This window comes from Oxyura jamaicensis, unplaced genomic scaffold (assembly GCF_011077185.1).
Source record: "Oxyura jamaicensis isolate SHBP4307 breed ruddy duck unplaced genomic scaffold, BPBGC_Ojam_1.0 oxyUn_random_OJ68609, whole genome shotgun sequence".
NCBI lineage: Eukaryota > Metazoa > Chordata > Aves > Anseriformes > Anatidae > Oxyura > Oxyura jamaicensis.
The window spans coordinates 188-14,559 of NW_023308992.1; the positions used below are offsets into that span (position 1 = coordinate 188).

At 47.5% G+C, this 14,372-nt stretch overlaps 1 protein-coding gene across 2 annotated transcripts; it reads right to left on the bottom strand.

The window, feature by feature from the left end:
• Positions 1-21: 21 nt before the first annotated feature.
• Positions 22-1,591, bottom strand: LOC118159194 (histidine triad nucleotide-binding protein 1-like). 2 transcript variants are annotated; one of them, XM_035313805.1, is made up of 4 exons: positions 1,254-1,591; positions 1,063-1,168; positions 257-362; positions 22-169 (listed from the first exon to the last, which is right to left on the bottom strand). In XM_035313805.1, the coding sequence occupies exons 1-4, from the start codon at positions 1,490-1,492 to the stop codon at positions 156-158; spliced, it is 465 nt and encodes a 154-aa protein (XP_035169696.1). In that variant the 5' UTR covers positions 1,493-1,591; the 3' UTR covers positions 22-155. The 2 variants fall into 2 exon arrangements, with proteins under 2 accessions (XP_035169696.1, XP_035169697.1); XM_035313806.1 differs by having other exon boundaries at positions 1,380-1,589.
• Between the last annotated feature and the right edge of the window lie 12,781 nt (positions 1,592-14,372).

Consider the following 14,372-nt stretch of genomic DNA (forward strand, 5'->3'; position numbering starts at 1 on the left):
GTAAGACACACAAGACAGAGGTGATATCCCCATGCTCCATCTTTATTGTTCAAATGCTGCTCAAAGCTCTTTATTACCCTCTACAGACAGCCGTCCAAAAGATAAAATAAAATCATACATCAACAGGGGCTAGATTGATGGGCAACATATGAAACCTATTCAGCGGCGACCCATACATGTGCAGTAATGCCTGCGGTGCAAAAACCTTAGCCAGGAGGCCAACTGACCGCCACCCAGAATACACAGATGTACACGGTAGTCTGAAGGGCCCGAGGGTGGGCATTCACAGCCATCCGGAATCCATTGGTCAGGTCCAGGTTAGCAGTACACTTCTTGCCAACAACCATCAAACGCCCAAGAAGCTGGAAAAAGGAAATAACGTTGCCTAATATAATGTGCCACGATACACAGAATGAACGCGAGCGGAGAACCAGCCACAGAACATGGTTAGCTAATCCTTCACAATTCAACCGCTGCTCTTTGAATTACCCTCTAGACAGTAACAAACTACAAAACAGTCACAGAAGCTACATTTGTCTTGGGGGTTAAAGCCCCCATCATAGCTTTGGGCAACATAAGCCACTCTGGCGGAAAATAAAAGCTTCACGGTGCCTTTTCTTTTGCGTGGGCTCATAAACCCTTGGAACTTGACTTGCATAGCTAACAGAGAAACAAACACCCAGCACCGCTCAACCAGCTTTCCCTTTCCTCGCCTCTGACCTGCCCAAACCCCAAGCCCTCCTCTGCATAGTCAAAGTACCACCGCCGCTGTCTGGAAAACGTGAAAACGGGCATCAGACCGTACTTCGGAACAACACTGCTTTTTGCACTACAAGCGCGTAGCCGAAGACGAGCATCGCTTTATATCACTGCTCTTAGTCAAAAAGCTCAACTCCATTACAAGCTGGAGGCAAAAGACTACAGCATCGGAAAACCCAAAATAGCCTACTGTGCGCCCCTCTGCGCACAGAGGAAAAGAGGGGATGGGAAAGAGTATAGGAAGTTACAAACTAGTTACAGGTACAGCCAGCCTAGCGAAAAGAAAGCTCCCACGGTACTCACGGGTCCGCCAGAATCTTCTGCTTCACATAACCGGACAACTGCTTTCTCAGGAAGGACTAGGAAAAAACACTGGAGCCTGAGGCGAACTATCACGGAACACAAGGCACTGGAGGAAGAGTAAACAGTTACAACGTAGTCGGCTTCAGAGAAAGGCTTAAGCAAATCACTATGCCCCACCAAACTCGTCCTACCGAAGCAGATCATCAAGTACCCCAAACGCGCACGACAAAACAGCGAATCTTCTTAAGCGGTCTTTGAATAGGCAAAGTTCTCTACCTTCTACACGCAAAACACACAAGCGGCAAACAGCTGCTAACCGTCCTTCAGTTACGTCCAAATATTGCCTCGGCCAGAGGTAGGAAGGCATCTTCAAAGAACCTGGAGTAATCCGGCTGAGGCTGTATAAACTCTCCGTCCTCGATAACGCCATGCACTCAGGGGAAAGAACATTCCAAATTAGCCCGTTACGGCCGGCTCTACGTCAGACACCTCCGGACCCAGGCCAAGGCATCACCTTCTGTCCTGGTTTCAGTTAGGACAGAGTTAATTTTCCTCCTAGTAGCTGGTAGGGTGCTATGTTTTGGATTATAATGAGAAGAGTGCTGATAACGTGCTGATGTTTTAATTGTTGCAGAGCAATGCTTACACTAAGCCAAGGACTTTTTCAGCTTCTCGCTCTGTCCTGCCAGCGGGCAGGCTAGGTATGCAGCAGGAGCTGGGAGGGGACAGAACCAGGACAGCTGACCCAAACTGGCCAAAGGGGTATTCCATACTGTCTGACGTCATGCTGAACAATGTATAGCGGTGGCTAGCCGGGGTGGGGGAGCTGGCTGCTCGGGGATAGGCTGGACATCGGTCAGCGGGTGGTGAGCAATTGCATTGCGCATCACTTTTTTCGTACACGTGATTATTTGTAATACTATTATTATTATTATTGTTATTATTATTTCCCTGCCTTAATAAATTGTCTTTATCTCAACTCACAGGCTTCACTTTCCTGTTTCTCTCCCCCATTCCAGAGAGGGAGGGGGGAGGGTGAGCAAACGGCTGTGGTGTTTAGCTGCTGACTGGGTTAAACCACAACACTCATATCCAGGGCCGAAGTTTTGGTGGCAGTTTTCCTTCTGTCACCATAAATTCTAAACTCAACCATTTCATGGTCACTATGACCGAGACGGCCGTCAGCTGCCACGTCTCCCACAGGACCCTCTCTGTTCTGCAGCAACAGATCTAGGAGGGCACCTTTCCTAGCACCCTTAGCACCTGCACCAAGAAGTTATCATCTAGGTGCTTTAAGAACCTCCTGGACTTGCTTGTGTCAGCTGTGTGGTGATCCCAGTTGACATCTGGAAGTTGAAATCCCCTGTAAGGACAAGGGGAGTTGATCTCGTGGCATCTCTTAATTCTGCAAAGAGTAATTCATCAGCGTTGTTGTCCTGGTCGGGTGGTCTGTAATAGACTCCCACAACGACATCCCCTTTATTTGTTTGTCCCTTAATCCTTACCCAGAGGCTCTCAGCTTTGCCATCGCCAACCTGAAGTTCCACAAAGTCCAGCCCATGCTTCACATACATCGCCACCCTGCCACCTCCTCCACCCTGCCTGTTGTTCCTAAATTGGAACAACAAGATAAGAAAGAAGGAGATGGTCTGAGGATGCCCAGGAACTGGGTTCAAGCAGTGAACACATTGGGGAAGACTACTGTTGACCACCAGATACCCACAAAAGACCACCAGTGGAAATGACCGTGCATGGGTCAGGGACATTTATATATTTTATCGAGTTCCGGTAAATAGTATGAAGATGTTGATTACTTCTCAGAAATCTAATGAATATGTATGTTTTCATTGTATATAACCCCTGTATCCTGAACAATTAGACATACACCAGGTGGAGCGATCCCCTGTGATTCCACTGCCACAGTTAAATAATGCCTGCTTTCTAAAACTCCAAATTGAGTTTTAGAGAGTTTCTTTGACTGACTTTTATTGTACCAGACACACATAAGCTGCTTGTCACTCCTAGTACATCCTGCAAAAGTGCTTAGGTGAGTGTTTACAGCTTTTGGTAGAGAGAAAGCAATCACTTCCTAGCTTCTAGGCAGAACAGTTAACTCTTTCCTTGCAGAGCAAGTAATGCAGAGCAGGGCAGAGTGGTTAACCCTTCCCTCACAGTTCCCCCTTTTCTTGTGGCCATCCAGGCCAGTATCTCCTTCAATATGACAGCATAAGCACCTTTTTGAAAATGCTCAGCTGCTTGAGCACTATGTTTGGGAGAAATACACTTTGTTATTTGCAATTAGTACCTCGTTATGGGTCACAACATCAGACCATTATTCTCCTTCCTTCCAGTTCATAAGATGATCCATCTACAAAAGGAGTAAAGTCTGGAGTTGACGGAGTATAACTGTAATGTTTGCTCTTACATTTTCTAGGTTTGGGGTTACCTCTATGCAGTCATGATGTGGTTCCCCTTCATCTGGTAATAGTAACAAGATAGCCAGGTTCAAGGTGTTGCATTTTCTCAAGAGGATGTTCTCCTCTGTCAGCCACAGAAATTCATACTTCTGGAGTCTCTGAAAACTCAACACTTGTGATGCACATTTAATTAATGTCAGTTCAACATCATATGGCGTGTTTACAGTCAATGGATGTCCTAACACAATCTTCTGATGTTTTCCTCCCATCAGTGCTGCTGAGGCTATTGTTCTAATACATCCCATCATCCCGTTAGTAAGTGGATCCAATTAGCCTGAATAATAAGTCACTGGGTGTATTTGCTCTCCCAAAGTTTGAGCCAAGACCCCAGAGGCCATTCCTCCCTTTCAGTGGTTCTTCAGCGTCTGCTTTTGTCCAGGCCACCAATGGTATGGCTATTTCTTCAAAGGATGGTATCTAGGGTCTGTAAAATCCTACAGCTCCTAAAAATGCTCTAACCTGTTTCTTTGTTATAGGCCTAAGCATATCATGAATGGCTTTTATTTGCTCATTAGATATTTTCCCGCCCTTTTCAGATAATACATATCCTACATATTCAACTTCTTCCTTAAAAAATGCCATTTAGCTGGGAAACCCAGTGGCCACAAGATTTTCCCAATTTGAACTAGCAATTAGTAAATCATCAACATATTGAATCAGCACAGAATTATTTGGTAATTCAACACTCTGCAAGTGTGTAACTAAAATATTTGAAAATATCATAGGTAATCCCACACTAGATTACCCTTGTGGTAATCTAGTCCATGTGATTTTTTGTCCCTCCCAAGTAAAGAAAAATATATATTGAGAATTCTCATGCATTGGAATATTAAAGAAAGCTGCACACAAATCAACTACAGAAAGATATTTCACATCTGCTGGTATCAAGATTATTATAGTCAATGGATTAGGGACTACTGGGTGGGGTATTACTGCCCATTTGTTAATTGCCCTTAGGTCTATAAAAAACAGCTTTCCTTCTGGGCCAGGTTTAGGTTTATTTACTGGCAATACTGGTGTGTTACAAGGAGATTCACAGGGGTTTTAAATTCACATTATTATTTTTGGAACATTTTCTATTGGAAATTTTGAAGTTGTACCTTCAGGGACACATACCAATTTTGCTTGCAATTTACACAATAAGTCCCACCCCCCAAAAAATTGCAGGAGCTGATTCAAATAACAAAAAGGAATGGTATGCTGACAGTAGACCTATTTGTACCATTACATCTTCTGTTTTTGAAACACTTCTCTGTTTTCCTTTTATACCTACTACATTTACTTTTGTCCTATTACTTTTGAGCCCACTGGGAGATTGCTGAAGGGGGAATAAGTCATCCTGATATCAACTAAAAAAGAATAAACTTTATCTCCAATTCTTATATCTAATATTGGTTCTTGGGGTCTACCTGGGAGCTATATTTCTGTTTCAGTTTCTACTGCTAGCATTTGGGGATCTGAAAACTGTCATTGCATATCTTCCTCATCTTGCCTTAAAATCCCTTCAATACAAGACTGCCAAATGGCTTGCCTTTTCTTCCTGCTGCTTCCTTTATGCACAAATGTGTCTATGCTCATTACTTCCTCCACTGATTTACCTTGCCATCCTGGGCAACGCTTAGTAAAATATTTATTGATGCCTGGGGCTGCTTGACGCAGAAATAATGAGACAACCAAGGGCCTATTTTGTTCTGCTTCAGGATCTACTCCCCCAAACATTTGCAGCTGTTTCTCCAGCCTAGTCAGAAAAGCAGCACAGGCACAGCAGCAATTGTTTTCCTCCATCCCTGCAGTGATAGGGAGGGGTACAGAGAGGACACAGAAAGCCCACCTGAGAGGACACAGAAAGCCCACCTGATAAACACGTGGCTCAGAGGCTGGTGCAAACATAGAAACTTTGTGGGTTTTTTTGATCATGGGGCGCTTTACTTGGCACCCAGCCAGAGAACTTCAGATGGGTTCCACCTGTCTCTTAGGGGAAAACAGATAATAACCCAGGAACTGGCAGGGCTCATTGAGAGGGCTTTAAACTAGGTAAAAAGGGGGACAGAGATGCAATAGAGAAAGGGGATGAAATAAGGCCTGTTAGAGGTGTATCAGGGGAACAATGTCAGGGCCGGGGGAAAAAGCAATGGCCCAACTGAAGTGCATCTACGCTAATGCATGCAGCATGGGCAACAAACAGGAGGAGCTGGAAGCCATTGTGCAGCAAGCTAGCTATGACTTGGTTGCCATCACTGAAATGTGGTGGGACCACTCCCATGACTGGAGTGCTGCAATGACTGGCTATAGGCTCTTCAGAAGGAACAGGCAGCACGGAAGGGGTGGTGGTGTTGCTCTCTATATTAGAGAGTGTTTTGATGTGGAACTCGAGACTGGGAATGACAAGGTGGAGTCGCTATGGGTTAAGATCAGCAGGAAGGCCAACAAGGCAAGCATCCTGGTGGGAGTCTATTATAGACCGCCAAACCAGGATGAGGGGACGGATGAGGAGTTCTACAGGCAGCTGGCAGAAGTTGTGCAATCGCCAGCATTTGTTCTCCTGGGGGACTTCAACTTCCCATACATATCCTGGAAATACAATACAGCTCAGAGAAAGCAGTCTAGGAGGTTTCTGGAGAGCGTGGAAGATAACTTCCTGACGCAGCTGGTTGGCGAGCCTACCAGGGGAGGTGCCCCGCTAGACCTTCTGTTCCCTAACAGAGAAGGACTGGTGGGAGACGTGCTGGTCGGGGGCTGTCTTGGGCAGAGTGACCACAAAATGGTAGAGTTCTCGATACTCGGCAAAGTCAGGAAGGGGATCAGTAAAACCGCTGTCTTGGACTTCCAGAGGGCTGACTTTGAACTGTTCAGCAGAGTCCCTTGGGAGGCGGTACTGAAAGACAGAGGAGCCCAGGAGGGCTGGGCGCTCTTCACAAAGGAAATCTTAATGGCTCAGGAGCTGTCTGTCCCCGTGTGCCCAAAGACAAACTGGCGCGGAAGAAGACCGGCCTGGCTGAACAGAGAGCTGTGGCTAGAGCTTAGGAAGAAAAAGAGGGTTTATGACCTTTGGAAAAGAGGGCGAGCTACTCAGGAGGATTATAAGGATGTTGTAAGGATGCGCAGGGACAAAATTAGAAAGGCCAAAGCTCATCTGGAGCTCAATCTGGCTACTGCTGTTAAAGATAAAAGAAAGTGTTTTTATAAATACATTAACACAAAAAGGACTAAGGAGAATCTCCACCCTTTACTGGATGTGGGGGGAAACTTAGTGACAAGAGATGAGGAAAAGGCTGAGGGGCTTAATGCCTTCTTTGCCTCGGTCTTTAGCATCAAGACCAGTAGTTTTCTGGATACCCAGTACCCTGAGCTCGTGGAAGGGGATGGGGAGCAGAATGTGGCCCTCATAATCCACAAGGAAAAGATTGGCAACCTGCTACAGCACTTGGATGTACACAAGTCAATGGGGCCGGATGGGATCCACCCGAGGGTACTGAGAGAACTGGCAGAGGAGCTGGCCAAGCCGCTTTCCATCATTTATCAGCAGTCCTGGCTATCGGGGGAGGTCCCAGTCGACTGTTGGCTAACAAAGGTGACACCTATCTACAAGAAGGGCCGGAGGGTAGACCCGGGGAACTATAGGCCTGTTAGTTTAACATCAGTGCCAGGGAAGCTCATGGAGCAGATTATCTTGAGTGTCATCACGCGTCACTTGCAGGGCAAGCAGGCGATCAGGCCCAGTCAGCATGGGTTTATAAAAGGCAAGTCCTGCTTGACGAACCTGATCTCCTCCTATGACAAAGTGATGCACTTAGTGGATGAGGGAAAGGCTGTGGATGTGGTCTACCTTGACTTCAGTAAGGCATTTGACACCGTTCCCCACAGCATTCTCCTCAAGTAACTGCTCCTGGTTTGGACTAGTGTATGCTTTGTTGGGTTAAAAACTGGCTGGATAGCCGGGTCCAAAGAGTTGTGGTTAATGGAGTTAAATCCAATTGGAGGCTGGTCACTAGTGGAGTCCCCCGGGGCTCAGTACTAGGGCCACTTCTCTTCAACATCTTTATCAGTGATCTGGACGAGGGGATCGAGTGCACCCTCAGCAAGTTTGCAGACAACACCAAGTTAGGTGCGTGTGTCGATCTGCTCGAGGGTAGGAAGGCTCTGCAGGAGGATCTGGATAGGCTGGACCGATGGGCTGAGGCCAACTGTATGAAGTTCAACAAGGCCAAGTGCCGGGTCCTGCACAACAACCCCAAGCAGCGCTACAGGCTGGGAGATGAGTGACTGGAAAGCTGCCTGTCAGAGAAGGACCTGGGAGTAGTGGTTGATAGTCGGCTGAATATGAGCCAGCAGTGTGTTCAGGTGGCCAAGAAGGCCAACAGCATCCTGGCTTGTATCAGAAACAGTGTGGCCAGCAGGACTAGGGAAGTGATTGTCCCCCTGTACTCGGCTCTGGTGAGGCCGCACCTCGAGTACTGCGTTCAGTTTTGGGCCCCTCTGTACAAGAAGGACATGGAGGTGCTCGAGCGAGTCCAGAGAAGGGCTACGAAGCTGGTGAAGGGTCTGGAGAACAAGTCTTACGAGGAGCAGCTGAGAGAGCTGGGACTGTTTAGCCTGGAGAAGAGGAGGCTCAGGGGCAACCTTATCACTCTCTACAGGTACCTGAAGGGAGGCTGTAGCGAGGTGGTGGTTGGTCTATTCTCCCACGTGCCTGGTGACAGGACGAGGGGGAATGGGCTAAAGTTGAATCAAGGGAGGTTTAGGTTGGATATTAGGAAAAACTTCATTGCTGAAAGGGTTGTTAGGCATTGGAATGGGCTGCCCAGGGAAGTGGTTGAGTCACCATCCCTGGAGGTCTTTAAAAGATGTTTAGATGTAGAGCTTAGTGGTATGGTTTAGTGGAGGACTTGTTAGTGTTAGGTCAGAGGTTGGACTAGTTGATCTTGGAGGTCTCTTCCAACCTAGATGATTCTGTGTAATACCCTGTCCATCTTCTACTCCAGGGTCATGGCCATTGCTGTTATCAGTGTTCTGGGCTGGCAGCGAGGGACCGCGGAAACGACGATCTACCCCGGGACGCACTGGGCCTTGAGGCCTTGTGACAGCCCAGTCCGACCACTCCTTGCGGGGCTCCCGCCGCGCCGCAGCGGTACCGCGCCGGGCACCAGGGGGCGCTGCGGCATCAGCGGCCTGGCAGGCCTTGGCACGGCGGCCATCTCCGGCGGTGGTTTGAAAGGGTTACGTTAGCAGAGTGGGTTGTTGTCCTGGTTTTAGTTAGGAGTTAATTTTCCTCCCAGTAGCTGGTAGGGTGCTATGTTTTGGATTAGGATGAGAAGAGTGCTGATAACATGCTGATGTTTTAATTGTTGCAGAGCAGTGCTTACACTAAGCCAAGGACTTTTCAGCTCCTCGCTCTGTCCTGCCAGCGGGCAGGCTGGGGGTGCAGCAAGAGCTGGGAGGGGACAGACCCAGGACAGCCGACCCAAACTGGCCAAAGGAGTATTCCATACCATCTGACGTCATGCTGAACAATATATAGCGGTGGCTAGCTATAGCGGTGGCTGGTATGGTGTTGTGTTTTGGATTTTTGATGAAAATAGTGTTGATAATACACTGATGTTTTAGTTGTTGCTAAGCAGTGCTTAAATGGAGTCAAGATCTTCACTGCTTCTCATGCTGGCCTCCCAGTGAATAGGCTGGGGGTTCACAAGAAGCTGTTAGGGGACGCAGGCAGGACAGCTGACCTAGCCTGACCAAAGGAATATTCCATAACAAATGATGTCATGCTCAACAGTAAAACTGGGGAGGAGTTGAATGGGGCTGTGCTGCTCAGGGACTGGCTGGGCATCAGTCATCTGGTGGTGAGCAATTATACTGTCGTTATCACAGCCCCTGAGATATCTAACTTTTTCCCTTCTGTTTCAATTCCCCCCATGCCGCTAAATGCAGAGGAACAAACGTGTGGCTGTGTAGCATTCAGCTGCCTACAGAGGTTAAACTACAACAACAAAACTTGTATTCATGAAACTCTGACCAAAATGGTCACAGTAAATTTTGAACCCATCACTTCCTCTGTGAAGCTTGCATTATTGTTTTGACCTATGTGCATTGCATTTGTCTACATTTATTTTTATCTATTATTTCACTGTGCTTGATACCTTGAACTCTGAGATGTCCCTAGCTGCCTCCGCTGCTGCTGACTTCACTTAAAAGATGTGAGAAACAATCTGCAGCCAATAACACAGGCTCAGGTGAGGATCTCAGCGAAGTACTGTTTTTATTCGCAATTGCAATGGTGAGTGTCCTGCAAGCAGGAGCGCACAGAGGAAGTGTATCATAACCTTATATCCCTATTACCCGAAGCTTGATTCCTCCCCTGTTTCCTCATTGGCTGAATACTACAGGTTCATAACCTATCTGACACTTGTTACTATGCCCTGTATGTACAATTTTATTTGACAATCCTTTATTTTTATTTTATTTTATTTTATTTTTAACTGGAGGGACCCATGAGTTTGTAGCTTCTTGTTCTTATTGATTCCACAACTACTTGTCTTCTTTTTCTTAGCCATCCTCCTTATTTTGGGACAGTGGGACCTTCCACTGTCCCCTTATCTGCCTAACATACCCCCCCCCCATTGTTATGCCTGCGCAACTACTTTTGAATATTCAAGGTTAGTGGAATTTTCCACTGCAAAAACACAACTTTAATTCTTACAATTCCCCCCCTCTTCTTCTTTTACTCCTATTGTTGTTTTTGCACCTCTTCACATACCTCACTCTCGAGTTTTTCCAACATTAGGATGCAAATTTATTTTTTTTCTGGATGTCATGGGGGGTGACAGTCTCCTCCAAGAACATATATTTTTGATACATGTCATACAAGGATTAATACAAGGAATAAGCAAGCAGATCAAAATACACAATGTCATTATTACTATAATGCTAACAAATGGGTCCTGATGGGATGCATCCGCGTGTGCTAAGGGAGCTGGCAGATGTGCTGGCCAAACCGCTCTCTATCATCTTTGAAAGGTCCTGGAGAACGGGTGAGGTGCCTGAAGACTTGAGGATAGCCAATGTCACTCTGGTCTTCAAGAAGGGCATGAAGGAGGATCCGGGAAACTACAGGCCAGTCAGTCTCACCTCTGTCCCTGGAAAAGTGTTGGAACAACTTGTTCTGGATGCCATCTCCAAGCCATTGGAAGAGAAGAAGGTTATGAGGAGTAGTCAGCAGGGATTCACCAAGGGGAAGTTGTGCTCGACCAACCTCGTTGCCTTCTATGATGGCATCACCAGTTGGGTAGATGGGGGGAGAGCGGTGCATGTCATCTACCTTGACTTTAGCAAGGCTTTTGATACTGTCTTCCACGACATCCTGCTGGCAAAGCTGAGAAAGCGTGGGATAGATGAGTGGACGGCGAGGAGGGTTGAGAACTGGCTGACTGGCCGAGCTCAGAGGGTGGTGATCGGTGGCGCAGAGTCCAGCTGGAGACCTGTGACTAGCGGTGTTCCCCAGGGGTCGGTGCTGGGTCCGGTCCTGTTCAACATCTTCATTGATGACCTTGATGAGGGAATAGTGTCTGCCCGCAGCAAGTACGCGGACGACACGAAGCTGGGAGGAGTGGCCGACACACCAGAAGGCTGTGCTGCCATTCAGCGAGACCTGGACCGTATGGAGAGCTGGGCAGGAAGAAACCAAATGAGATTTAATAAGAGCAAGTGTAGAGTCCTGCACCTGGGAAGGAACAACTGCACACTTCAGTACAGGCTGGGGGATGACCTGCTGGAGAGGAGCTCTGCGGAGAAGGACCTGGGGGTCCTGGCGGATGACAGGTTGACCATGAGCCAGCAGCGTGCCCTGGTAGCCAAGAAGGCCAATGGGATCCTGGCGTGCATTAAAAAAAGCTGGCCAGCAGGTCAAGGGAGGTGATCCTCCCCCTCTACTCTGCCCTGAGCAGGCCTCACCTGGAGTACTGTGTCCAGTTCTGGGCTCCTGTACTGGGTCTGTGTCCTGGTTTTAGCTAGGAGAGAGTTATTTTTCCTCCCAGTAGCTGATAGAGTGCTATGTTTTGGATTTAGAATGAGACTAGTGTTGATAACACACTGATGTTTTACTTGTTGCAGAGCAGTGCTTACACTAAGCCAAGGACTTTTCAGCTTCTCGCTCTGTCCTGCCAGCGGGCAGGCTGGGGGTGCAGTGAGAGCTGGGAGGGGACAGACCCAGGACAGCTGACCCAAACTGGCCAAAGGAGTATTCCATACCATCTGACGTCATGCTAAACAATATATAGGGGTGGCTAGCCGGGGTGGGGGGCCGGCTGCTCGGGGATAGACTGAGCATCGGTCAGCGGGTTGTGAGCAATGGCATTGTGCATCACTTGTTTTGTACACACTATTATTATTATTTCCTATCTTAATAAACTGTCTTTATCTCAACTCACAGGCTTCACTTTCCCGTTTCTCTCCCCCATCCCAGAGAGGGAGGGGGGAGGGTGAGCGAAGGGCTGTGTGGTGTTTAGCTGCCAGCCGGGTTAAACCACAACAGTCCTTTTGGTGCCCAACGTGGGGCACAAAGGGTTGAGATAACGACAGATCTGAATAGAGTGTATTAAAACAAAATTCTGATAAGCATTACATCAGTTTAATATTTACTAATCACAATGCAGATTTTTGTGATCCCAAGTCTGCTGTGCCTGTTTTCCGAATTGAGTTATATAGCACGTTACTTACTGTATGTGTTCCCTGTCGTGTTGCTTATCACTGCTGGGGGTTGGTACAAGGTTATTATTTTGCGGTACTGTGTAACACTGGCTTACGATATGATAAAGTTACCGGCCATGAGACTAACCTGGTATTTGTACTCAGCATTGTCATCAACTCCATACTTTGGGAACCCTACCTCAGAAACTATTAATAATTACACTTTTAATGCTTTTTCTTCAGGGAGCCAATCTATGGAGAGGTCAGGGGAAGATGTTTTTTCCCATTTGTTCACTCTCCCTTTCTTCTCCTCCAGGCGAGTTATGGTAGCTTTCCAAAAGTTCGAATATCCTTGGGATGGTATGGAATAAGGGGTGGATATATGTCCTGGTTTTAGTTAGGAGAGAGTTAATGTTCCTCCTAGTAGCTGGTAGGGTGCTATGTTTTGGATTTAGGATGAGACTAATGTTGATAACACACTGATGTTTTACTTGTTGCAGAGCAGTGCTTACACTAAGCCAAGGACTTTTCAGCTCCTCACTCTGTCCTGCCAGCGGGCAGGCTAGGGGTGCAGCAAGAGCTGGGAGGGGACAGACCCAGGACAGCTGACCCAAACTGGCCAAAGGGGTATTCCATACCATCTGACGTCATGCTGAACAATATACAGGGATGGCTAGCCAGGTTGGGGGGGGCTGGCTGCTTGGGGATAGGCTGGGCATCGGTCAGCGGGTGGTGAGCAATTGCATTGTGCATCACTTGTTTTGTACATGTTATTATTATTATTTTATTTTCTGTTCTAATAAACTGTCTCTATCTCAACCCACAGGCTTCAGTTTTTTTTCTCGTTTCTCTCCCCCATTCCAAAGAGGGAGGGGGGAGGGTGAGCTGTGTGGTGTTTAGCTGCCGGCCGGGTTAAACCACAACAGTTGTATATAGAGGCTGACAGGAAAGGATAATAGCTGCACACGGGGAACAGCCTTGCCGGCCTGCCCGCCATCAGGAGTGCTGCTGGAATCAGGTGAGGTGGGGGGCTGCGAAACAGGTAGCTGCAGCCAGCGGCTAGCTGGGCTGAATCGCGGGTACCGGAGCCAGTTGCTTTCTTCCCCCTGTCTCCCTGACCATGGACTGGAGCAGAATAAAGAGGTCACCTGTCCCCGTGGAGTCTGCAGGACGCCGGCTCCTTATTGAGGAGCCCATCGGTGTCTTCCGTAGTATGAGTCATCAGCTCTGCAACTGGGCAGTGGTGATCGAGAGCCCCCGGCCGCAGCGCGCCAGGCTGGTCTGGATGAGCTCCCCATGAACGGCGGCAGGGCCACCGAGGCCTGAGTGAGACGTGAGGAGAGAGCCCTCCTTCCTTCCTGGCCCAGCGGCGGGAGCAGGTAGGCTCTGTGTCAACATCACAGTGAGCGAGCGCACTCTCGAGGCCTTTTAAAATCTGCTTTCTTCTGACGCTATACGAGGGGGGAAAAAAAAAAGTGTTTCTGCTGGTGGGTTATAAGAATTAGTTGTGTTTGTTTTTGTTTTTGTTTTTGTTTTTAATTTGTTTGTTGTTGTTGTTGTTGTTTTTTGTTTGTTTTTCAGGGGTTGTAGATGTAAGAGCAGACCTTGTTGAGGGAGGGCAGGGTGTGGTGGCATGCCGGGGATGCCGTGGTGCCTCCCTCACAAGCAGGGAGCACCCGTGTCTATATCCGTGACCCTGCCCCCCCCGCGCCATTTTAAAATAATGGTATTGTACAATAGCATGAAATGCGGAATATGGCGCTGAAGAAAAATTACTTGAAGCTATCCACTAAACCAAGTGGCTAAAAGTCATTGGGGATGTGACACTGATAACCTAATTTTGTACCCAAAGAACTAAACTATTATTTTACCTTGGTGATTTGAAATGTGGGGCTTGTCTTGGATTAATACATTTCACACTCAGCATTAGTCAACAGGGTGTTTACTCAGCATTAGTCAGCAGTGTGTTGCCTGCTCAACAGGATATCTTGCTTAACAGGATATTGTGGTTGGAAACTTTCCAGCTATACAGGGTTGCAACAGTCCCACAGGCTACCCCACTGGTTTGATTAATAAACTTATTATACAATGTTTATTACAATTTACTTATGTCATCTGATTTAATATTTAGCTCAGCAGAGGTATGGATGT